The following is a 27,349-nucleotide window of genomic DNA, read 5'->3' as shown; positions in this document are numbered from 1 at the left end:
ATCCTGCCCGAGCCTAACACAATATCGGGTCGGTCACGGGTCGGTCAGGTTGAACCCGCGCAACTTTCAGCCCTAGGTTTATTCATGCTTAAGTTGGTAGCCATCACAAACAAGTTGTGGTGGCCTGCTCTCGTTCACTAGTTGTGATCAAGTTTGGCTTCGTGTGGGCATCGGTTGGGCATCAATCTCGAGCCCCACTCATTGAATTGAGTTAAGTTTTGCTCGAATTAGGTTAGGTAAAACCCTTTTTTCCTTGTTGAAAGCTTAATTAAGTTAGAATCCAAGTTATTAACAATGAAATTGTTAATGAATTAAGATTTGAAGCATTTCTCCAAAATTTTCTACACATGAGCTGCATTGGAATCAAGAGATTTTTTACTCTAAGGTGAGATCCTATGTTTCAAGCTTTTTGGCAACATTTTTTTAGTCTTTCAATAGTCTCAACATTCGATAATCATGCTATAACCCTTGTAATCCATCTCGCATACATTAAATTTAGGATGAATTGCTAGAATTCATAACTAACTCCTTGTTAAAATCCATAATATATTTAGAATCATGTATATGATCACATAACATGTTTTGCCTAATGCTTAGCTTGGATCACACACACGCAATCTCTAACATGCTTGAATTTGCTTGAATCTGCCACTTGCCTCGTAGGGTTGACATGTAATTATGGTATGCTTTAGTATAAGTCCCCATATTGCATGCTAAGATATTTGGAATCATGAATCTCAACAATCAGACCCTACTTGTGATATCCATAGAGATTATGGGCGATTGTTGATTGACTCATACAACCGGGCAACCTCGTTTGTGATTTATATAATTGTCGTACATATATGAGATTGTACCTTAAACTATTGGTCGTCTCATATTTAGATTAAATGGGATTTGGTTGCAGACTTACCATCTGAGTGTATCATTGTGCCTTGTTAGCTTATGTTGGGTGAAATTCCATTTATGACTTGTTGGCTTCCTTAGTTGGCTTTTGTTGGAAGGAACTCATTATTGGACTCATATGCCAAGATGGTAAAGCTTGCTTGTTGCATTAAGGCTAGCTATTAGTTGAAAAAGCTATGTACAAACGGGCTATTTGTGAATCTAATTAATAAAGGTTGGATTAATCATGCATCCATTGCACGCGGGCGTTATCGGTTGATTAGTTAAATGTTTGAAAGATCAATATATTGTTCGAATGATCCTTTGTGAGCTGGGTCAACTGTTTGAAAGATCTAGTCTCTCACGTTTTGAGAATTAGTTAACTGTTTGAAGAACTTATTCTCTTGCATTTAATATGCTGACTATTTGAAAGGTCCATTCTTGGTCCGACTGGATGTGCATCCCAATATTGAAGAACATGCAAATGCCCCCATGCATTTAAATAAGAGGCATTGTAGATTATCGTTGTTTTGATATGCTTTTGATGAAACTAAATCTGATTAATATGTCATTGTATAATCTTAGACGAATTTCTCATTGAGTTGCTCACTCGCATCTCAAATTCAAAAACCAAACAGTGAATGCAAGTAAGCAGAGCGTGGAGCTCGGGATTGTTAGGATAGAGCTCGATGGAGAGATGGTAGATCGAGTAGGGAAGTCATAGTTGGCTGAGCTTTGGGAGCTCGTGCCTTTTTTTTTTTTGGCTTTTCCTTAATATTGGCATTTCGTACTTTGGTTTGTTTATGATTTGTGTGGTTCTGATGGGCATCATTTGGATTTATGTATTTGGGATATTTACCCATTTATTTTATGCTTTATTTATCATGTTCTCTCTTTAATATCCGCTGAATTTGAAATGTGTTATTTTGATTTATTTTGGGTATAGAATGAATGTTAATATGACTGAGTACACACATAGGAGATTTTCCACACGTGCAGCATTCCAAGGCGACAATCGGTTTTGCGCAGCTAGAGCATCGCACTCAAGTGTAAAAAATTGGAGTGTCACCAGCGTAAGTGACAATGCACTTAATCATTTTAGTGTTAACACCCTAGGATTCGGGATTCGAGTCATCATACTCGGCTACTGGGTTTTAGGGCATTACATATGATACGTTGTGGATGGAACATTTGTAGATCCAATCCATTAACCTTGCTACCAAATCATTTATTGCAATTGTTTTCAAATTTTTGTTGATTATTCTCACCTAGCACCTCATTATAGTGGAGCCCATGGTGTGGCCAATGAACTGCAATTTTCAGCACTTGCCTCTCACATGTGGTAATGCAACCCATTTGTACCATACCCATGGTGCTCATCAGGTGGGTCATAGGTGTACCAAAGAAATGAGATGGTTATGAGAAATTGTCCAATGTCCACACTCAACATACATTATGTAGATGTGGACAAATTGATGTTCATCTTGGTCTGAATTTCAAGATAACCCACATGATGAGTGGCTTGGATCAACTTATATTTAGCATTCCTCAGCACTCATTAAAAATGGGAAATGAATAGCACAACTTGGCAAATAATCAAATGATTCCTCAACACTTATTAAAATTTGGAGATGGACATCACAACTTGGAAAATAGTCAAATGATCAAATTAATTGTATTACATCCTTTGAGGCATGTTTTATGACAGGCCTACATGAGGATAGATTGAATGTGGAATGGAGAATACACTTATCCATTGAATAAAATATAATAGAGTGGACAATCATGTACTAATTAATCAAAACAATCCCAAAAATTATTTCACACAACATAAATAAAATATCATATATACATCACATATACATGCATTTGAACAGAGACCAAGACTATACACGTCGTTATCTCCAATCACTGCCGCCAATCTGTTTTAGCATCTTTGGGCTGCTAAGGAATCGTTTGTACCATCGGGCGGATAGTTTAGGAGTTCTCTCCAATGTATTGTAGTCCACATGATAAAGCCCGAACCGTAGCGTATACCCGAATGCCCATTCAAAATTGTCAATTAGAGACCATGTGAAGTAGCCTCTCACATCAGCTCCTTTCCTGAAAGCATGATAATAGCATTGTTGCATGTGTTTAGAATTTAGTCTACAAATATATTTTGTGTTGTAATTAATTGTACATACACATACTCTCTATAAAACTATATGTATATCATAATGATACATACATTATCCATCAAAAGATGTATGGAAGGATCCATACATTAATTCCATTTATATATCATAATTATTAATCTATGCGACTTTACACCAAAAATCACTTAAAGCCTATATATACCCAAACTTTAGCCCATTTAGAATGCTCCGATTTTTTTTTTTCATTATTTCTCCTTTGAGTCATTCATGTTTCTTGAGTAAGGCTAAAAGATAATAGTCTATCTTATTTATATTGCAAACCTATGATAGACATTAATTTGGTACTCGGACCAAACAGTCTCTGTAAGGGTCTAGGCTGACCGAATCTTAGAGACTGTATGCAAGAGCTCTATTATACCAATGCAAGATGTAAACTGTCTTCAGAAGCGGCATTGCAGTGTGCCTTTGAGCCAAAATTCTTCAAGTAGGCCATCCATTGCATGATGAATCTAGACATGCATATACCCATACATACATACATACATGTATCATGTAAATGTATGTAAGCACCTACACACACTTGACTAGATGCACATGGTGAGAGGAATGTGGTGGTTTAATATTGATAAATAAAAGGTTTGTACGCAAAAAGAAAATGTTATTGTTTCTATCTATTTCTAATAGAATACCTCATAGAACTGGATAGGGAAGTCACATAGCTACGCAAGTATTCTACTCTCTCCACGTCATTGAGCAATTCTTTCTTGGAAACACCATTTTTACTATCTTGTGGGTACCCTGCAATGATAATACCATTCATTGTAAATATAAACACCATCAACTAATCATTGTCTAATATAAATACACCATCAACTAATCATTGTCTAATATAAATAAATTACAAGAATGCTCCTCATCGAGAAAAGAAAAAAGTTGATGAAATAATCACATAGACACCCATATACTCATCATTTTCTGTATTTAAAAATAATAATAATAAATCATGAAACAATTTATAAAACTCCCCTATACCAATCATTTTCTATGATAAAACCAAGAAGTTCCTCCTAAAAAATTTAGGCAAAGAGAAGGAACACAATAACATAACCAAAAATAGCCATGGTTGTAGAAGTTGGAGAGGTTATAATGATTTAACATTATTATTACAGGGAAAAATGGATAGGCTCATATGACATGTCACCTTGGGGTAGCAATATGCCAAGGTAGGGTCAGCTCTAAGCTATCTGATGGCCAAAATTTGGTCCACTGACTGTTCAATTTTCTAACCATTTATTAGAGGGCCACTAATTGAATGGTTAGGATTGCTCAATCAGTGTGATTTTTTCTTTTATGTTTTCTCCATCGAAATCTACCCCACAATTTGAGTTGTCCGGATTGCAGAATCTATGCCACGTGTGAGGATATGAGTCACTAAACATTTTTTTTAATGCAGTGAACTAAGGCCCAGAATCATGTCTTTAAAAATAAATAATAAAGAAAAGAAAGAAAAGAATAGCTTACCATTTTCTGTGATATACATGGGTGTATTGTTGTATCTTTCCTTGATGTACGTTACAATCTTTTCCATACCCCATGGTACCACGTATAAAGTTGGCATCCCAGTCTGCATAAAATAATCAGGAGATTTAGATACTCAAATCAACGGTACTGATGAGCCTAACGTTCACCTTCACCAAAATGACTACTTTTAATTTGCCCCACTTACACCGGTCCATATTATCATGGGCAAAATTGTCACTTGAATGAAGTGAATACTCTCTTTCTCTCTAACATTCTATTTATATATTGTATTTTTCTCACCGTCATTCCAATCAGTCGACCGTCTTTTTCTCCGGTGAGCAATGTGTATGTGTCTTCTTCAGGTGTACCCGAGTTGCATGAAAAAAACATGCAGTCTTGCGCGTAGAGACTTGAATAATGATTAATTCCAATAAAATCCAATTTATTTTGTAGCTTTCTTCGGTCATTCGATGAAAATGTTGGCAATCTTGACCCCAATATCTGACGCATTTCGGGTGGATAATCTCCATAAATTATAGGATCTAAAAACCTGCAATTTGGGTGCAATAATGGTTTTCTGATTAATAGAAATGTTCGCAAGAGTATAACTTCTAATAAAATGTCATAATACCAACACAAATTACAAGCACAAAAAAGAAAATATTACAAAGTTCATGAATATTGTGCGTTTGGTTGTACCAAATATCATAATATCTCATGATATTTCGTGATTAATCACTCTAATTTTGTGCAAATTTTCATGAAATTTCAAGAGATTCACTACAACTAAACACACCTTTTTTTAAAAATTTATTTTTTACAACTAAACACGCCTAAAATGAGAATTATCAGCAATTCACACAAGCAACAGTGGCGCCAGGTCATCCACTGCAAGTGGTCAGCAATCCTGATGTGTTATAAGCTTTAAATCCCAATTTGAAATGTGTGTGGGAGATTGGGATCCACCACCTCTCCAAAAGTATCATGGGTGCACATAAAAACTAGGTGATCAGATGATCCTAAAAGTTTAAATGAGGCCAATTTGTCACAACTGCCCTCTATTACAAGCTATGAATTGCATGGATAGAATCATCAAATCAAAGTATTATTTAGAATCATAAGAAATACTAAGTGGTATGTATTTACTAGTCATTTCAAGGTAATTATTTTACTTATTTTATTTTTTGGGTCAACCTTGGTTGTCCATTTTCATGCTATTGATCTTAAGCTTATAATTCCCTGATCTAACCAGTGTGATTTTTACACCATAGCTTACTCCTAATAATTATATGAATGAATGACCATTTAACAATCTACCTTCGAAGTCCACCCAGCTGATTACTTCCAACCAGTTAAGAGCATGTGACATCCAACCCCTAGCCCAGTTCAAAAATCAGCTCCATCATCTCATTGAGCGGATCACAACATAGGAAACAATTTCTACCCATTGATAGATAGAAAATTACAAGAGTGGTCCACCTGAAAAGTGAATGTGGCTGATTTTTGCTGAAGGCCATCCTCATGATAGGGACAACCTATTAGACAGGATGGATTTTGCACACACACTACTCATTGGAACTTATCTGCCAAGTGGACTGTAATTTATATTCCAACTGGTTGGACTTAAGATTCTCTCTCTATCAAAACTCCAAAATTCACAATTTTTGCTCTGAAGTTGTAGATTTTGTTTACCAGGCAGTGTGGAAAGCGAGGGCCCGCTGAGCTGCCGAACGATCTGCCGGAGTATCTCTAAGCGGTTCATACCAAATGGCGCTCACCACGATCCCAATAGAACCTCCTTGTTTAGCCTGAAATCCACAAAAATGCATGATAAGTATAAAACAATGTAAGGTAATGTTACTTTTTAAATCATTATAATTCCTTTTTATACATGAATGCTTAAGTATTTTTAGACAAAAAAATTACAACTCTCTTTGTTATGTGGGTAACCAGTGGAAAATGCTCCAGGGAACCCAGTGCATGGAAAACTTCCCATGCACCCATTTGGATTTTGGACCCGTTGGATGCCTATGTTATTGATGGAAAATGTCTATTGGATCTTACCAACACTTAATAGGGCACCCTGCAAAAATCACACCAATCAAATATCCAAATCATCCAATCAAAGGGATGAGTGAAAGGACAGCGAGATCATTCGTATAGTAAAGATGTCCAATTCAGTGGAGCCCACCTTGGACTACTTGTTCTTCCAAAGCACCACTTTGGTCATACGAGGATAACTACTAACCATCCAATCTTTTATGTTTGTGTGAAAAGGCTTAACACATGAATGGCTAGAATCATCAGATGGGCCTGGTTCATTAGCTCTGGACTGAGAAAAGTGGTTTGACATGAATTCATGATTTGGATCGGTGTATGAATACTCACGTGTCCATATGCAACTACATGCATGAGAAGGTTCGTGCAACTATAGTGTAGTGAAAAAATAATAACAAAACAAAAGCAAGAATCCGTTACCTGATATTTTCTCCTATAAATATCGGTCGCAGTGGCATGGGACAAAATGATATTATGGGCTGCAATGTATGGCTCGATTGCGGAGTCACCCGTCGTGCAATTGCCATATGGTTTGGAACAATGGGTGGGAGGGTATAAACCAGTGAGGTAACTGAGTTTCACCATGAGGTTTGGCTCATTGAAGGTTGTCCAGTATTTTACTCTATCTCCAAAAGACTTGAAACATACTTCCGCGAAATGTTCAAAATCTTCTCTGCAAAAGTAGTTATTGAAAACAGAATCAAGAGACCACCATGTAATAGAAAACCACAATGCAAACCAGACTGCACTATTTGGTTGACATGGTGTGCCTTAATGCCATAACACCATAGCTCGGGTCAATCTGTGGTTAACAAGCTTGATCTGCTTTTGAAGCGGGTTTGAGTGAAGCAAAATATATGGGTAGCTGTTAGGCATAGGGCTAGAGAACATAGACCAATTAAGTAAATGTCATGGTTAAAAGGCTCGGTGGCTTGGACCCACTCATTTGGTCCTAAATCGAATTAAGACTTCCCAAGTTAGGTTGCGTCAGCTTGACTTGCATGCCCAAGTGGGGGTAAACTCATGGGATCAAACCAAATCAAGTCTAACTGAGTCTGAATCGATAGACTTGTCCCATGGACGGATGACCTGACCCAACTTGGCCCATATACACTTTCAATAGGTTTGAATGGTGGCTCAAAACCCCAGAACAAACTAATAGAAGATAAGTATCTACACATGATGTTTATATTGTGTGTATGTTTGTGTCAGGCTTTTAGCCTATACTCCCTTCTTGACCATGAGTTGAGTCGTGCCAGATTGGGTCAGGTCATTCGAACCAGATCCATTACTATTAATGCGATAGGTCAGGCCTGATGAAATTTTAATGGGTTAGGTTGGACCACATGGTAATGGGCTATGGGACGTGTTTGGGCCAAGTCCTTGGCCAGTTTAGGAAATGGGTCACGCTTGAACTGACACTGACCCGACCCAAACCAAACCTGTCCCATAACCATGCAACGGCATGGCGTGGAGCAGCAGAAGGTAGAAAACTTACTGAATTTGAGAACTTAACCATGCACCATATCGGTCTTCGAGTTCTTGAGGAATATCGAAATGGTTTAGTGTAACGAATGGTTGGATCCCTATTAAAATATCAAAGATGAAAATAATTAATTAAAATCATTATACACACGTGTATATGCATGTGTGCATGTGTGTGTTGATATAAGATAGAAATGGAGTTTTTGCTAATCCCTATCGTACGGCATATGCGACAAACATATATACTACCCATGCAGAGCCCACAGTGTACATACCTTGGCCCAGAATTCTGGCCAGTTCCACTCATCAGATGAGCCAAAGTGCTGGATGGGTACCGAAAAAAAACCTTGTTTTATCTGTCCATTTCTTTTATGCACTCTAGTCCTTCTGATGAGTTGACTGGACTGAAATCCAGGCCAGGGCACCTACACTGCATGGCCCACCTGATTGACAGATCAGATATTGCACATGTATGCTAGGCTGACTGTACAAGCAGTTAGGATAAGCAAATTAACGTGTATGTGTGGTAGATGGATGGTGGATATTGTGCAGTGGGTCCTTGCTAGGCTGAATGTACGAGCAGGTAGGGTCCTTGCTCTTGCTCCGGTGGTAGACTCTAAGGAGTTTCAACACCGGGTCAAGGGTTCGAGTGCCCATAGGTGGTGAAATTCCACTAGCGTGAGTCTGTGGGAGTGTGTGTGCGTGTGTTGTATTAAAAAAATAAATAAATAAATAATTTAAAATAAAAAAAAGATGGATGGTGGATATTGTGCAGTAAAAAGCAAGAGGATGTTGTTACCTTTGAGAAGGAGAGCATCAATGAGGTTGTTGTAAAATTCAATTCCTGCCCTATTAATCTCACCAAATCTTCCTTCTGTTGTTCATTAACATATATTAAAATGAAGATTAAGCCTATGCTAAAATATGAGGTGTCAGACACACCTAAGCGTCAACATGCTAAGTGGATAGAACATCCAACCCGTCCCAAAGGTTAAACCCACCATGAAGAACAAATGGCTCAAAAATAGGTCAATCCGCTCATCAGATGGGACATACCAAAGAATAGAATGGACAACCTCTCATTTGGTCCAAACTACAGTGTGGCGTGCCTGATCGGTTGATTTGCCTCATTTTATCACCGTGTGATCTTCATGGTGGGTCAACCTGCTGGAGGGGTTGGATGTCCTAACAGTAAAATTGGAGAGAAGTAAAACTCACTTGGGAGGATTCTAGACCAAGATATCGAAAATCTGTAGGAATTCACTCCAAGGGAATGCATCAATTCAATGTCTTCCTGTTCATGTCCAACAAGTTATCCATGTGTCAGTCTTTTTCTCTTTTTCCTTTTCTTTTTTCTTTTTTCTTTTTTTCGTCCTTGTGGCTGATAGCTATACGACATAAAAGGCCAACTCGAGCCCATCTGACTATTGTAATATTTGTGGGGTGAGTAGTTGGCTTCTGGGTTTAACTCTAGCGGCCCCACCATGGATTGAGCCTGAAATCTGCTAGATTTTAAGATCCTGGCCCTTCAATATTTAGCTTTTCACATTCTGATTGATGTAGACTGCCTCCATATTTTCTCTGAGCCACTTAGATCCACTGATCCATGTTCAGGATCTTCCCTATATGAGAGATTTTTCAGGCATATTATATCCCCAGTGGGGGCATATCGAGACAATGGTCTGGATGATAAAACCAAGGACTGTAAGAAATTAATGGGTTATATATGACATTGGTCACATGGGCTATGAAATAGTCCATTTTGATTGTTTAGAATTGTATCAGGTGGACCCACCACAATTAGGTGTGCATAACCCAGTGATGCACCGTAGAGTATCGTACATCTTTTTCCTTAAAGAGATGAATACACCCGGGCCATCTATTTCTTTTATTTTATTGTCTTTTAAACACCCACCCACACCACCACGTGGGCGGACTCCACTCCCTCGACCGGAATAATACAGAAAAACATCCTTCTTGAAAGAGGTATGAAAGACAGCACGCCCACATCCTCTCTAGCAAAGCTAGACGAAAGTGCGCGAAGCTTCGCCCAACGTTATCAATGACGGGCCAAGGTAAATCTTTTTTCTCATGTATGACTTTGATTCCACGGACTGGCAGCAGTCGAATCTTATTACATGTATGAAAAATCTTCTTACTCATGTATAAATATATGTGTATGACATCCATGCATGTATATTCACATGGATATGAATTCACTCGGTGTGCATGAAGCCAAAGCAAGGTTGTTAGTTGTACAAGACAAAGGGGCTTGGACTGAAATTCAAAGCCTGTGACATCTCATGAATAGGAAGGGATGACTTTTTTTCCTGCACAATGTTCAGGATCAAGGATTTTTTTTTTTTTTCTTTCTTCTTAAAGAGAGTCTGCCGTTTGATTCTCATTGTAACTTTGTTTGTGTAACAAATAAAATCAAGGAGTGCAAATTGCATATAACATTAGCTGCCCATCGTACCTGTTAGATCTTCCAGTATCTAAGAAATCTGCCTAGCCCATTAAATTTTTCTTGATTTTTTTTTTAAAAAAAAAAATAATAATAATAAATATATACCATGTAACGATGGTAATGGTCATCAGCAACATTTCCATTGCTTCCATCCGCAATTTTTCCTGAATATAGAACATGAAAATTCAATGAAATTTTAATTTTAAAATTGTATTTTACTATACCTAAAAAACAGAAATAAGAGAGAGAAAAGGCCAAAAAAACCAACCCGGTATGTGAGAGAAAACATCCCAATTGCTTAGACCTTTGTTGCCTTCTAAGTACGCCCCTTCAATCTACAAAACAAAGCATTATCAATATAAATCAGTCATAATACTGTCTTTTCCTGTTTTTCCGGACCAAAGATACTCTGCTCTGGGTAGACCAGGTTGGGTTGGACTTGTGCAGTCTAGGGACCCATGATCTGGGCATCATCTTGATCTGGACTTGTGCAGTCTAACCCAATATGGTTAAATAAGTAGTGGGACCGGGTCGCATCATGTCAGGTTGAGCCTGCTGGGATGAACCTAGGCACGTATATTTAGCTCATGGGCTGGGTCAACCCGTCATTTTCACAAAGTGTATGTGACAGTTGTATACCATGAGAAGGTATACACATGTATTCACCGGAATTCATAAACTTTGTACTGGATATTTGCAAAGAGACTAGTCATTCTCACATAAAATTGACCACCCATGTCTGTCAATGTTAAAGAACAACCCAATGATGGGCTAGGATTGCAGAAATGGGATTGTCGGGGTTTTAGATTGGAAAAAAATAAATAAATAAAAATAACCTAAATACACTTGTAACTTCCAACAGCCACAGCTTTGATAGGATAAGATGTCTTTTTAATACTTTTAGTACTTTTTACTATTTCTTATTTTGGAGTTAAATTTGGAATTTATTGGTTCTTTTGCTTATATAAACACACCAAATACATTATAATCAATACTTCACTAAATAATATTAATCATATTTCTTGATTTTAAGGGGAAAAAAAAAAATCTCCATGAATTCAAGGGCTATGCTTAAAAACAAAATGATGATATGATCTTCTCTTTTATCCATGCATTCGCTACATTATTTTATATTAGATCCACCATCCTCTGTCACATTTGCACCTATCCTTGTGGTGCAAGGCATTTTCAATTGTTGGATGCAGTAAATAATTATTTTTTATCCCTAGTTTAATACATCCAATGACTTGAAATTAAAAATAATTTTTTTTTTTTTTTAAAAAGAGAAAACTATAATAGTGAGGGGTGCAAGCGCTTGCAAGGCATCCCATAGAATGCATATTTGTTTATGGTAATGTTCGGTTGCAGCACATATCATGAAATTTTATAATATTTTACCTATTTCAGTATTTATGCAATCTATTATCCAAAATCCCCCCTCACCAACAACAACTTTTTCTTTTTCTTTTTACTATTTTCTATTGCTAGTAGAAAATACACAACTAGTTAGCCTCTTCCCACATAGGCTAAACACATGCATGCATTATCTTCCCTGCAAGCAATGAACCTGATCCAATGCATCGCCTTGCTGCATGGTTACATGCATTTGGATTATTTCATCTAAGAATATGCTCTGACTCAGGCTCTTCAAAGATTGATCAAATTCCAAGATTGAAGGCAACTTCAGAGCCTTCAAGTAGTGACCAAATTCCAACATTGATGGACCCACCTTCTGCCCCCAATTCCCAATAGCTGAGATTAACAGATTTGGGTCTTGGAATTAAGCAATTCTAAGATTGATGAGCCCACCTGCTCAATTCCCAAGAGTATAGATTGACAAGTTTGAGACATTCACTAATTTTAAGATTCATGGGGCCCACTTGCTGCACCCAATTACCAAAAACTAGCATGGATAGTTCTTATAACAAGGGTCATATCCCACCATCCGAACCAATGTGAAAGAATCCATGAAATGTTGACATTGTAGCATAAAAGCTAAAATCAGTTATTACATGTTTTTTACCTGATAAGATGAAGTTGAAGTTCCAAAGAGGAAATCTTGAGGAAATTGGCTCCGATGAAGAAGGCAATTGATCAATGGAAAGAGATGAAGAAACACTGCTACAAATGCAAAGGCCATCTTCAGCTTCAATACTCTTATTGCCATAATACCCTTAAGAACTTTTAATTTAGTGTTCCTGTTGGGGTTAGGTAATGAGAGATGAGTAGGTAAGGTGGGGTTTATATAGAGAAAAAGAGCATTGAAATTTCCAATTTATGTGAATCTCACACGCAATTAAAATCTGTCAAGCCGTGTGTTTGGATAACATGAAGTCGGTAAATCTGACCAAAAAATGCCACATCAGCTTCTTTTTTATCCAATTGATCGGGGGTTGTAAGAGATTGAAAATGTGCTATCAAAAGCCACGCAAAAGTGACGTATGGACTTCCTGGCATAAGGAGCCAGATGTGGCTTTGGACAGGGATTTGACCTGTTAGCTTGGCCCATGGTTTGATCTTAGGTATGGCATGCATGGTCCAATCAATTTTTAGGTTAAGCGATTGGATTGTGTGTGCACTGTTTTTAAGTTCACACATGTGGAGCCTATGGCTCATTGATCCAAATCATTGAAATGATAAAGATCATTATGGCTGGCCTTACAAATAAATAAATATAATTGTGTTTATTTGGAGATCTAGCTATATCATATCTGGCTGGCCTAAATCTCAACCGTTTCTTTGTTGGCCACTTTTTTGGAAGGTTGGGAATTTTTCAATCTGGGATATTTTGGCATATGAACAGTAAACAATGGGTTACAAAATATCGACAGTTGGATCAATGACCAACACGACCTATTAGTCATAATTGACTTACAATCTCTACACTTTATTTACAGATGGAATTCAAGTATTATCAACCATTGATTAGAATTTACCATTGTTGCTTTTTTGTTTTTTTTTCCCTTTGGAGGGTTGGGATCAATGGATGGTCACCTAACTATGGTCAAACCATTGACACCCACCAAACCCAACCAGGGCTCAGTGCACGAACTATGGTCAACCCATTGAAATCCACCTAACCCAGTCAGCCTTAAATTTTAAAGAGACCAGCTGACACCGTTCCCTAATATTATTAAATATGAAGGATTACTTGGAATAGTTTAATGGGGAATGATCATTTATAGAAAAACGTGCGTGAATTCTCATAAGTTGAACTGTGTAGGGCCCACCATTATGATTATGTGCCATCTAAGATATCCGTGAGAATTCCAAAAAGGATTACATTGAAGAGAATATAATTGTAAAATAAAAAGCAATTGGGCCACAACAAAGGGAACAAAGGGAGCAATAAGGATAAGATGCCCATCATAGAAACTTTCAGGTTGCATGTGGGGCTCAACATGCTCTGTATATGAAATCTAGTCCAGTCATTAAATGCGTCGTATCGAGATGAAGGGATAACCCAAACATTAGATCATTTCACAACTCAGATGGGCCACACCACATGAATTTAGAATTTTTAAGCATGAGTTTACAATGTTTATCATGGTGGGGCACACGTCTTCCTACTTTTTGGATAAACGGGGAAACTTGATTTTACAATGTTATATATTGTTTACAACTGTTTTCTGAGGGACGCCGACACATACCTCTCACCACGTGGTGGGTGGGAATCTCAAAAGGTACATATCTCAAAATAAGCTTTTGAAATTTAGATTTTGGAATGCTGCTAGATTCCCGCTATCCTTATACAGTAGCAATATAGACAGTGTGACGTACACCAGCCAATCCGCTTCCGTCGGCCGTGTCTGCTACATTTGCCCGTGGGAATCGTGCGAATATTAGCCGTGCACAGATAGCATCCTTCGTCAACATCTTACCAACCATTCAGTTCATTTTGCCTCCGTGGGATGTAGAATCCTGCGTGTGATACCAGCCACTTGGGCCCACATTTGAGATAAACCAATAATCTGAACCGTCCATATTATCATTACTACTGTAAATAAGCCATTATCCCATTATCAAGGTTAAGTAACGTTCTCAATCTTTGATTTTTAGAGTTGAATCACAGCCATTAAAAATTTTCTTTTCGTCATTCTACGTTCATCTACAGATAAAAACAGTTACAATGTGGTGACTCGTATGGAATAGAGTCCAAAACATGGACGTTCGGATCATCAGATCACTCAGCATGTAGGCCACAGTGGCTGGCGACATACGCTGGATCCTGAGTCATGATGGAGGCCAAACGAACTCTAGAAACCTTTCTGAACGGTCGAGAGAGCTTGATACGAGAAAGGGGACGGTCGTGAAGGACAGCCGGTTTTAGTTGGTAGTTGGAGGTTCTGTTTTTCTCCCCAGCTGCCGTCGAGTTTCTGTTTTGTTTTTTTCCGGTATAAGTACGGAGTTTGACACGCGACGAGGCGCGTGTTAGACCATCCACTTCTCTGACATGTACCTCTCATCCATCTACCGGGATTGGATTGATTTTTCTTACGTGGACGCCATATCCACGCGTCCGGATCCTCTGTTTGCCAAAACCACGACTTTCCTGCTTTTTTCCTCCTTTGCATAGTATAGTGATTTCTTCCATCTCAGTCAGCGATGCATTATTCAATGCATTACACAATCACACGGTCTATCATAATTTTGCTGCTTGACGCGAACAGATGATCCGTATTCCCATATCCACATACGTGCTCATAATTAGTACATCTAACACGTCCCGATGGTGAGCCCACAGGATCGTCTGCATGATCTTAGGGAGCAGATTAGCTGAGGTGAGTGGGACCCTGACTGTGGGGCCCACTGTTATGTATGTGACTACATCCACGCCGTCCATCTGTATTTAAGGCACATACATCACTGTGAGCTCCACAGTCACGGGTCCTTCCCACCTCCGGAGTCTCAACTAATCTACTCCCATGATCTTAGGGACTTAAGGTGTATGGCCCACTTCTGGTAATCCGCCTAACTATTGTGGCATCGGAAATAATCTAGACATTTCTCTAATCCTACAGTTAGGATAGTCTTGAACATGATCAATGATTTAGATCTTTGAGAGGCAGCCGTCAATGGAATGATGATGACCATGATGACAATAACTCGAAAATAATCCTATGCAATGATCTAGTGGGTCACACCAGAAACAATGGGACAGCCACCAAAAACCTCCACAGGTGGCCCACATGATGATTAGATTAGTCTAATTTTTACGAATCTCAATTTCATGGCAAGGAACCTGCATCAAGTATCTTAACAATCTTATAAATGTGATCTGATCCGTGCATTACATTCAGAATATATTTCAAGGGCTACCAGCCAACGGTCAGGCCAAAGTGATTCTTTGCGATCATGAGCAGCGGCAACCATCAAATAGATGGATCCAATGGTTGATTAGACCTATTTTTGTACAAGTGATCTTGACCGTCTATATAGGTTTAAGGCCAATGATCATAAGGATAAGATTGTTAGATCATGAAAATTTGCAGGGTGGCCCATGAAATTTGTGGTGGACCAAATGGACGGTGCAGTTTAATAGTGCTAGGAAATCAACAGTGCATCTCTCGAAACCAGCTGTATGATAAGTTGTAGGTGAATGTGTTAGTTGTATGATAAGTCACAGCCCAATTACACCCTGATCCATAGCTCAAGTGGTAGACCGAGTGAAAGATATCTCGTTTGGACACTGAGGTCTTGGTATCCATTCTTAGTGGGGGTGGCTAACAGTGAAGTGTGAACTGACATACTAACAAGCTAACAAAATAAAAATAAAAATAAATAAAATTGGATGCGTCGGCTATTTGAATTTGATCGAACTGACCTGAGCTGCTGACCGAATCAAGCCCAACCGGGTTGAGTTCAAGCTGGGGTTAGCTACTGGCTTAGCCCAGCTGAGCTGTACCAAGTGTGGCACCTAAAATAAAACTTTAGGCCCAGGCCCGAGCATGGCCCATGGTGATCGTGCACAGCCCAAGCTAGATTCCAGATTGGGCTTGAGCCCCGCCACCTCCTTTTGTGCAAGATCTTCCATCATGCATGATATGTGACAAAAATACCCTTGAAAATACCATATGGGTTGGACTAAGCAGGACTCAGGATGGACCGGTGGGCTTATAAATGAAGCCCAAGCCTAGCCTACTTATCAAACGGGCTAAAGTTTTAGGTCTGAATCCATCCCAAAATCTAGTATTCCAACCCAAGCTCAACAAAAAACAGGCCGGGCCCAAGAGCCCCAACAGGACAGCCTGACCCATTGACAGCCCTTGGTGGCAATGGACCAAGCTACAGCCCTAGCCATGACCCAGCCGTGGCCAAAGGCCTGGCTCTGGGCTTAGCCCTAAAAGCCAACCCTGTAAGGTAAAAGATCAAAAGTTGAAATACTTCCAGGGTATTCCTTTCATCTATACTAGTCCGACCATATAAACGATTTTGATCATTGAAACATGAACCATGTCCAAGGTTGCCTTTAAACTATTTATACATGTTACATCTGAACTATTAGCGAGTGGGTCCTTAGTCTTGCTCCGGTGGTAGGCTCTTAGGAGTTTCAACACCTGGTCAAGGGTTCGAGTACCCATAGGTGGTGAAATTCCACTACGGCTTGTGTGTGCGGGACAAGTGGGTGGGCTTGGGCTCAGGGTGGGCTCACCATAATGTGCACTCTAACCATTAAGTGCATGATGGAAATTTAGCCATAAAGCTCAAAAACTAGGTGGATTCATGATTTAAGTGAGCCACACAAAGAGAGACAATGAGAGAAGGAACGCCTACTTTTGATTTTTATAGGGCCCACTGTGCCTCGTAAAACATTATGCATGGGTATAACAAAATCGAGCCCATATGTGATTTATGTGGGCCATACCAAGTGAAACAATTTAGATGCTGGGTGTTCCCAATACTGTTTCGCTTATAGCCCACTTGAATTATGGATGGGCTGATTTTTTACCCCTATGGATAAATGGTCACCATGGACCTTTTATGGTCGGAGTGAATTTCACATACACATCATGGTGGGGGCCACCCCAGCCCTCTCTGTCTTGGTTTGACCACCTGCCTCCTCGGACACAAATTCTACAGTGAGGAGCTCACAACGCTAGCGTGGTGTGAATTATCCATGGGGCTTGCAGTAATATATGTGTTTTAACCTCATAACCATCCATTTTTCCCACCCATTTTATGGCATTACTAAAATTGAAGCATATCAAAAGCACAAGTGTACCACATCAAAAAAAAAAAAAAAGATAATGAGGCCCACTGTTGAAATTATCATAGGACGCACAATGATGTTTATTTGTCATCCAAACTGTTCATAAGGTCACTTGAGCTTGGATGAAAGGATAACACAATAGCAGCTTGGTCCAAAACTTTTGTGGGCCCTAGATTGTTTTCAATGTTAGGCAATTAAATCCCATGGTTTCATATAGTGTGATCAACTTGAGAATTGGATATGGTTTAATTTTAGTCTCATGCCCTCAAATGAGCTCCAAAAACAGTTCAAAATCCAGGCCAAGACCAACCCCAGGCCTGCCGTTGACAGCTCTAATATGAAACCTGAACGGATGGCATATAATGTCATAAATGTCCAAAATGGAAAATCAGCTAAAGAATGGATAATCATCCAGAAATCAAATTGCTTTAAGCATTCCTGAGTTCCAATTACTGGACCAATGTTTGTTAAATTCAGACATTTGGATATTTTTTTCATTGAACCGTCCATTAAATTTCTACCAATCAGCTGTTTAGACAATTAAATCACTATAACTGTTTTGGTTTCTGGTTAATGCGAAGTTCACATGCATTGCATTATTGGAAACACTGTATACGATGGTCTATGTGGGAATCCCACACACAAATTACTGCAGGACCATGTGGCAAGGATGTCCGCATATCCGAATTGATCATTTTCTGCCATCTTAACCATGGATGCAATTGCTTAGAAAATAAAAATACGTGGATCTAATCATCCTAGCCATTAGTTAAGAGAGTTGTATAGAATGTTCTTGTTGTTGATGTTTACACCCTAGTGATCACAAGTAAATCGGATGGCTGATAAGGTGCCACATGGCAACCATGCTATATGTCAGGAGATAAACCTTAAAGTCAAGGGGCTAAAGGCATGTTTGTGTTGGAAAGTTCAAAACTATTGTTCAATAAAAACAACTCTTTGTAAAGCAAGAGTCATATTGGAAATTAACTCTCCAAATGGAAAGAGTTTAGTTACGTGAATACTCTAATAAAGTGTTGTCAGAAGCCTTTAATCTGACTTTGGGTCTCACAACCGGTCGAGAGCCTGGCTTGACCGATCGAGTGAGCATCTCGACTAGTCAAGGATTGCTCGACTCAAAGTCCAGCGTCTTATATTTTTTTGGTGTCCGGGTTGCTCGACCAATCGAGGGATGGCTCGACTGGTCAAGCAGGTTACTCGACCAGTCGAGGCCCTCCTTTGACCAATCGAGGTTACGCAGATCCTGCGCGGACTGCGTAAATTTGAAGCGGCTTCCGGACTTTTCCGAATTAGGTGCGTAAATGGAGTTTCCTAAACTATAAATAGGGGTCCCTAGGGCTATTCTAAGGTATTCTAAAGCTTTCTAAATATTTTTCAAAGGTTCCTAAAGGGTTCTATGGTTATCAAAGGGTGTAGCAAGGGTGAGATTCGAGGTTGTTCGAATCGGGTAAGTCCTCTCTCTTGTAATTTCTATTTCATAGTGGATTTCTGTTGCTTTGTGTCATAGTTTTTTACTGCAAGGGTTTTCCAAGTTAAATCTTTGTGTTCTATTGTGATTGTTTGTTGTCATTGGATTATTATCCTAGATTTAGATCCGTGTGATTCTGCAGCACAAATCCCCAACAAGTGGTATCAGAGCAATCGTTGGGGCACAGATCTGAATTTGCAGGATTAATAATAATGGAAAACAGCAAGTTTAATATTGAGAAGTACTCGGGAAAAAATAATTTTGAGTTATAAAAGGTTAAAATGAGCCTGTTAACCAAGCAATGCGAGATTAAGGCTCTTGAGGAGCAGAAATCTACCATGAAAGATGATGAATGGGAAAACCTTGATAGTAATGTTTTAAACTCTATCCGTTTATGTCTCACGGATGAGGTTCTCTATAATGTTTTGAGGGAGAAAACTGCGGTTAGTTTGTGAGCGAAGTTAGAGAACATCTATGCAAAGAAGTCTTCTGAAAATCGCCTACACTTGAAGCTACAACATTATACCTTCAAGATGGCAGAGGGTGGAGATCTAGAAGCTCATATCAGCAACTTTAGTAAACTGATGTGCAAATTGTTGAACATGGAGGAAGTGGTCAAAGATGAGGAACAGGCATGTATATTGTTGAATTCTCTTCCTGCATCATATGAGTCTTTCAGGGACACGATATGCACTACAAATAAAATCCTAAGTGTTGACATCGTTATCTTAGCCCTTCAAGGAAAGGCTATGAGAAAGCTAAACGTTGACATAGGGGCATCTTTCGATGCACTGATTACGAGGGGCAGAGATTCTGAACGAAGTACAGGATCCTCAAAGCCTAGATCCAAATTCAAGGGCAATGGCAAAGGAAAATTAAACGGTCGAAATTGTAGGTTGTCTGGACACATGAAGAAGGATTGTAGAAATCTTAAGCGAAGAAAGAAAATTCTGCGGCTTCTTCCAAGGAAGTCAATGTTATCACATCTGATGAAGAGATAAGTGGTGGTGAAGTTCTATCTGTGTCCATGATCGGACATGTTCACGACAATCATGTAGATGAGTGGATCCTAGACACGGGAGCGTCATATCACATGACTCCTCATTGGAGTTGATTCGCCAGTTACAAGGAATGCAATGGTAGACAAGTTTTTATAGGCAATGACAATGCCTGTAATGTTGTGGCTATTGGCACGGTGAGCATCAAGATGTCTGATGGGATGGAGCGTACCTTAACCGACGTCAGGCACGTTCCTGATATGAAGAAAAGTCTGATTTCTCTTGGTGCACTCGATGCTATAGGGTGCAAGTTCACCGATATTGATGGTGTCCTTAAAGTTTCAAAAGGGGCACTGTGGTTATGAGAGCGCAAAGGCACGAAAACCTTTACAGGTTGATTGGGAGCACTTCAGTAGGTGGAGCGGTAGCAGCTATTGCAGACTCCACATCTCTACGTATGTGGCATGCTCGTCTGGGCCACATGAGCGAACGGGGCATGAAGGTACTTTCTGATCGATGTTTGATTCCAGCTTTTAAAAATTCTGATTTAGATATATGCGAGCATTGTATATATGGAAAATAATTTAGACTATCTTTTAAATCTAGAAAACATGTTTGTAAGGGAGTGTTTGATTATGTGCACTCAGACGTATGGAGGTCATCGCCAGAAGTTTCCATTGGGGGGTCGTCATAGTTTGTTTCATTCATTGACGACTACTCTAGGAAAGTTTGGGTTTACTTCATGAAACGTAAATCCAAAGTTTTCACCATATTCAAGCAATAGAAGGCAATGACGGAAAAACAGTCAGGGCGAAAAATAAAGGTTTTAAGGACTGACAATAGTGGAGAATTTACTTCCACTGAGTTTAATAATTATTGTAAGGATGAAGGGATCATCAAGCACAACACAGTGCGCTACATGCCCGAGCAAAACGGTATGGCTGAGCGAATGAATTGGACTCTCCTAGAGAGGGCCAAATGCATGTTAAGTAATGCTACGTTGGACAAAGACTTATGAACTAAGGCCGTTAACACGGCTTATTATTTGGTGAACTGGTCTCCTTTAACGGTAATTAAATATAAAATCTCAAAGAAAGTATGGAGTGGTCAAAAAATTGACTACTCAGGTCTACACATATTTAGTTGTGAAACTTACTCTCATGTACCATCAGTTAAGAGAGATAAGCTATACCATAGAGCCAAAAAGTATATCTTTGGTGGCTATGGCATTAGTGTGAAAGGTTACAGATTATTCGACAAGGTCACACGAAAGGTCATCACTAATCATAACGTCATATTCGATAAAAGCTCCCTATTTTACAAGAATGATCAAAAGGAGCAACAGGAACCAGAAAGGGTGATCGTAAACATCCAGATTGACACAGATAATACTCAAACAGAGACAGATGTGAAGACAGAGGTACAAGATCAGGTGCAGCAGCCACTTGTGAGAAGGAATCCACCGCGTGATCGCAAGTTACCGGCAAGATACAGGAACGACTCTAATATTGCATATGCCCTCATTACAGATGAGGGGGACCCGTCTACTATTCAGGAGGCTCTTGATGAGCCTAATGCAGAAAAGTGGAAGGCGGCTATGGACGATGAGATGAACTCGTTGCACAAAAAACACACATGGGAGCTGATGGAGCTTCCTATTGACCGGAAAGCGATCGGATGCAAGTGATTATTCAAAAAGAAACAGGATAGATATAAAGCTAGATTGGTAGTGAAGAGTTACGCTAGGAGAGAAGGAATCGACTTCACAGAGATATTCACGTCGATGGTTAAGTAGGTGTTTATCAGATTCGTGTTGGCACTAGTTGCCGAATACGATCTCGAGCTGAAACAAATGAATGTGAAGACTGCATTCCTACACGGGAAATTTGAAGAGCAGATCTACATGAAGCAACCAGAGGGCTACGAAGTTTAAGAGGCAGAGAAAAAGGTTTACAGGTTAATGAGGTCGTTGTACGGCCTGAAACAGTCGCCTAGACAGTGGTATAAAATATTTGATTCTTTCATGGTGAGTCAAAAATTTACTCGGAGTGAATACCATCACTATGTCTATTATAAGACACTGAGTGATGAAAAATTCATCATCCTAGTATTGTATGTTGATGATATGTTGATCTCCTGTCATGATATGTCTGAAATCAACATACTGAATACTCAGTTATCAGGGACATTCGAGATGAAAAATCTAGGGGCTACAAAGAGGGTTCTCGGCATAGATATTCATAAAGACAGAAAGAAGAGCAAGCTTTGATTATCACAGGCAGATTACGTTGAAAAGGTGTTGATCAAGTATGAGATAGACTAAGCAAAGCCGATGAGCGTTCCCCACGTGGCTCACTTTAAGCTTTCCTCAGAACAATATCCTAAATCAGATGAAGAAAAGCAAGTTATGTCTCATGTGCCTTATTCGAATGCGTTTGGCAGTTTAATGTATGTCATGATCTGTACGAGACCAGATATTTCACAAGAAGTCGGTGTTGTGAGCAGATACATGTCAAACTCCGGCAAACAACATTGGGAAGCGGTGAAATGGCTACGTCAATACATTCGAGGTATGAAAGACTATGTCTTAACTTTTGAGAAGACAGGAATAAAGTTGGTAGGATATGTGGATTCTGACTATGCAGGCAGTATAGATTCCATGAAGTCTACTTCAAGATACTTGTTTGTACTAGCGGGTGGAGCAATTAGTTGGATGTCGAAACTTCAGTCCGTGGTGGCTCTTTCCACGACCGAAGCAAAATATATGGCAGTGACGGAAGCGTTTAAGAAAAGTGTTTGGCTCAAATGCCTGATAAATCAGTTGGGACTTCAGCAGGCCGTGCCGGTTAACTGTGATAGCGAGAGCGCTATCAATTTGACTAAAAATTCTGTTTATCACTCACGTACTAAACACATTGATGTTCGTCACTACTTTATCTAACAGGTGCTTGAGGAAGGAGGCGTAACACTGGAGAGAATTCATACCAACATGAATCCAGCAAATATGCTCACCAAGATCGTTCCTACAGAGAAGTTCAAGTTTTGTGCAACTTCTCTGGGCTTGGCGATAGTATAAGAGAAAGACAGAGTGTGCACAAGAAGCATTGATTGAAGCTATGATGCAATGCGGAGATAAGAGAAGAAGTCAAGCAGCTACAGGTTGAAGATTGAAGACTTTGTGGAGATTGTTGTCAGAAGCCTTCAATCTGACTTTAGGTCTCTCGACTGGTCGAGGGCTTGGCTCGACCAGTCAAGTGAGCATCTCGACTAGTCGAGGATTGCTCGATTTAAAGTCCAGTATCTTATGTTTTTTGGTGTCCGAGCTACTCGACCAGTCGAGGGGATGGCTCGACTGGTCGAGCGGGTTGCTCGACCAGTTGAGGCCCTCCTTCGACTAGTCAAGGTTACACAGATCCTATGCGGACTGCGTAAATTTGAGGCGGTTTCCAGACTTTTTCGGATTATGTGCATAAGTGGAGTTTCCTAAACTATAAATAAGGGTCCCTGGGGCTATTATAAGGTATTCTAGAGCTTTCCAAGGGTTCCTAAAGGGTTCTAGGGTTATCAAAGGGTGTAACAAGGGTAAGATTCGAGGTTGTTCGAATCGAGTAAGTCCTCTCTCTTGTAATTTCTATTTCATAGCGGATTTATGTCGCTTTGTGCCATGGTTTTTTCCCTCAAGGGTTTTCCACGTTAAATCTTTGTGTTCTCTTGTAATTACTTGTTGCCATTGGATTGCTATCCTAGATCTAGATCTGTGTGATTCCGCAGCACAAATCCGCAACATAAAGCCTCTTAAGGAAGTTGCTTGACTAGAATAGCAACAGGCTTACAAGATCTCTCCTCTACACGTAACTCAATACAATATGATACACTTACGTGGAGAATCAATGAGATTTGTATAGCCAATCATCCAAATCTTTCATGACAAGGAAACTTCAATCACACACATTTGACTGAATATGGGTTGTTCATTAACACGTGTAACCTGGTCTCTAATTGAACCGCAACACTATTTTTTAGCACACTCGGTGAGACGATGGTGTGTATTCTTAGAGTTTCTTAGTAAAGCAATATGGTTCTTAGATTATTATTTATTTATTTTTGAGAAAAAGATTAGTAATCCCCCTGAGGTTATGGAAGAGCCGCTAGACGAGAAACAACAAGTTGAACCCAACAACATGGATGCAAGATCATCTTTCTAACTAAGTGTCACGATGGATGACATCACACACACTTCTGTGACATGCGATGAGACTTGTGACAGATTGCAGAAGGGTCATTATAGAGAAAATCGTCAGGTTAATCAAAACCTTCTTCAAAAGGTTTCTGCTACCAGTGAACCACCAATCTACCGATAATTCCCTAACAAACTTAGAGGTAGAGAGACTGGTCATTCTTCTAACAAGAGTTATCCAGGCGGAACCACAAGACCTTCCTCCACCACCTCAGGTGGTTGCGTGAAGAAACAACCATAATAGCCGTCCCTACTACTAATAGAATGGAGACTCTCAAAACATTCATATGCTTGGGGGCAACTCCTTGCAGGCATTGATCATCTCGAGGGGCAATCTCTCGTGCTAGCGGCATCACACAATTATTATGTTGGAGTTAAGTAGCTCGGGGAGCAACCACTGGCATTGCTGGCAAAACCATAAAAATATACAAGAGTCAATCCACCCATGGGGTAACCTTTAATGCCTTGGGCCCCCAACAATCATGAATACATCGACTCAAAGTTCACCACTCACAACACAACCGCAACAATTAGGTTGTGAAGATATAATCGATTTGACACAAAAGATAACTTATCAGTCTCATGACCAAACGATTACCAAACATTCGATAAACATGAATATTGTCATGACCAATTCAGAAAAAAAAAAAATCAAAATAATCGAAGATAACAAAATAATTGATCAGTGCCCAAAAAATGGCTCCCATAAAAATGACCAAATAAAATGGACAAGTCAAATCCAGAAACACACAGGGGGAAATGACAAAACCAATCCCTTGTAAAGAAGATCCACCAAAATATATGCCACCAAGACATGTGTTATGTAAAGGATACTACCAAATGATCTATGCAACTAACTGATGTAGTACTTCATATAAGTCATACGATGAACCGCTATGGGCACATCATCCATATCAAAAGCCAGTCCCTCATGAAGACAATCCACCAAAAGACGTGTTGCCTAAGCACGTGTTATATGAACGATGTTGTCACAAGATCTATGCAGCAAACCGATGCACCACTCCAAGCAAACTACAATGGTTACATGGAAAATCATCATGGCCAAATACAAGAAAGTTTCCATAGCCACAACAGCCACATGGAAAAATATCATGGCCACAATAGCTGATCACAGCCAACGACGATCAAAATGACCAACTTAATGGCCGATTCGGCCAGAATTGTCAAATTAACGATCGCAACATCCAATTTCATAGCCAATTCGACCAAAATGGCCAAATTAATAACCAAATGTCTGATTTAACAAATGAAACGGTCGTCCCAACTATCGATTGAACAAAAAAAAAAAAAAACTGTCAAAAGCCATTCAACATTTCTTCACAATCTCCAAATGCATTTTACAAATGTAAAGAGACATGAGGGGCATTGTTTATACTTGGATGATCATGGCCATATTAAATGGCCTAGAAGGTGTCACATGGAAACCATACCACACGTGGTGAGATAAACCTTAAAGCCAAGGGGTTAGAGGTGTGTTTGTGTTGGAAAAGGCCAAAACTAAAAGTTCAGAAAAAGTAACTCTCTGTAAAGCAAAAGTCATGTTATAAAACAACTCTGTAAAAGTGAAGAGTCCAGTTACGTGAAAACCCTAGCAAAGTTTCCTAAGGATGTTGCTTAACTGGAATAGCAAGAGGCTTACAAGATCTCTCATTTACACATGGTTGAATACAATAGGCTACACTTATATATACGAAGAATCAAGGAGAGTTGCACAGTCAATCATCCAATTCTTTCACGATAAGGAAACCTCGACACGATCATTACTACCCACATCCATATAAATGACACTCAATAAAGAGTTCAAGGCCCTCGCCAACACATACACAACCTCTCTGCACAACAAAATGCTATTTATCTTAGTTTTAGCTTTAGTTCCTTCACTTTTGTCCATTTGTCCAATCGCACTTCAACAGCAAGTTCGGAGTTTATCATAGTTTAGATATGCAACTATCCAATGATATCGTTGCAATACAATTTGGAGTAGTGACGAGCATTGTCATTGGATCCCCGATCAAATGAGTCTATACTTGGAAGATCACACAGGTCACATCCTACTGATCACACGCCTCAATTGTTTGTGCACATAGACAGTTATAGGTAATTTATCTTTTATTTTCTCTGCTTTATGTTCTTTCCAATTATAATTACAAATTAACAAATCAATAAAAATCGACAATTAGTCTTTTTTTTTAAAGTCCATCACTCAAGGCAAAAAGATATCATTGAAGGACTAACTCTCTCCTTCCAAATCGCATAATCTCTACAACATTGATAGCTGGACAGTCAGGTCAGCCTTCATAGGATTGATCCTACGGTTGATTTAGTACCTGGGGCCATAAGTGTTCAGTCAATTCGAGTCAATTACGACTCTGGTATACCCAACACTATCATAATCACACATGTTTGACTGAATATGGGTCATTCGTTTACGCGTGTGGCATTATGTCTGATTGAACTGCAATGGTTACTAAAAAGAATGTTTATGATAGAATGATCTAAACCATTGATCACTAATATTAAACCCAATCAAGTTGGTGCCAATAAGATGAATGAGCATATCAATCTGGAACATGTTGAATACTCGTTGGGAGCATGTGATTAGTGCAACACAATGCATCAAAGCCGGACATGTCACTGATACAATGTGATACAAACCACTCATGAGGTGGGCATCTGCCAAGATTTCTATTGATGACCTCCAAATGATAGATGCACCAAAAGAATATAAACAATCATAGTTTAAAACCATGAAAAATCAGATCAATGCCCAAAAGTTGAATAAAAACTTAGGACAAACTAGTTTGAGTCTTATGATTTTTTTCTAATAATATTTAAAAGGCATA

The 27,349-nt window shown here is 39.3% G+C and overlaps 1 protein-coding gene across 2 annotated transcripts; it reads right to left on the bottom strand.

The window, feature by feature from the left end:
• Window positions 1-2,613: 2,613 nt before the first annotated feature.
• Window positions 2,614-12,760, bottom strand: LOC131240451 (beta-glucosidase 18-like). Of its 2 annotated transcripts, none has more exons than XM_058238693.1 (12): window positions 12,578-12,760; window positions 10,823-10,889; window positions 10,660-10,718; window positions 9,306-9,381; window positions 8,887-8,961; window positions 8,101-8,188; window positions 7,023-7,275; window positions 6,237-6,352; window positions 4,845-5,094; window positions 4,545-4,647; window positions 3,713-3,821; window positions 2,614-2,988 (listed from the first exon to the last, which is right to left on the bottom strand). In XM_058238693.1, exons 1-12 carry the CDS (start codon window positions 12,719-12,721, stop codon window positions 2,784-2,786), a joined length of 1,545 nt encoding a protein of 514 aa, XP_058094676.1. In that variant the 5' UTR covers window positions 12,722-12,760; the 3' UTR covers window positions 2,614-2,783. The 2 variants fall into 2 exon arrangements, 1 of the variants encoding a protein (XP_058094676.1); XR_009168759.1 differs by having other exon boundaries at window positions 2,845-3,532; window positions 3,594-3,821.
• Window positions 12,761-27,349: the final 14,589 nt, after the last annotated feature.

This window comes from Magnolia sinica, chromosome 3 (assembly GCF_029962835.1).
Source record: "Magnolia sinica isolate HGM2019 chromosome 3, MsV1, whole genome shotgun sequence".
Lineage (NCBI taxonomy): Eukaryota > Viridiplantae > Streptophyta > Magnoliopsida > Magnoliales > Magnoliaceae > Magnolia > Magnolia sinica.
This window is presented reverse-complemented; position numbering and strand designations above follow the sequence as displayed.

Coding starts and splice junctions, on each gene's coding strand:
- LOC131240451 (XM_058238693.1), bottom strand. CDS start 12,721: ATGGCAATAAGAGTATTGAAGCTGAAGATGGCCTTTGCATTTGTAGCA. Junction 7,276..8,100: donor TGGTTAAGTTCTCAAATTCA/GTAAGTTTTCTA, acceptor CTACTTTTGCAG/AGAAGATTTTGAACATTTCG. Junction 3,822..4,544: donor CATGTATATCACAGAAAATG/GTAAGCTATTCT, acceptor TTATCATTGCAG/GGTACCCACAAGATAGTAAA.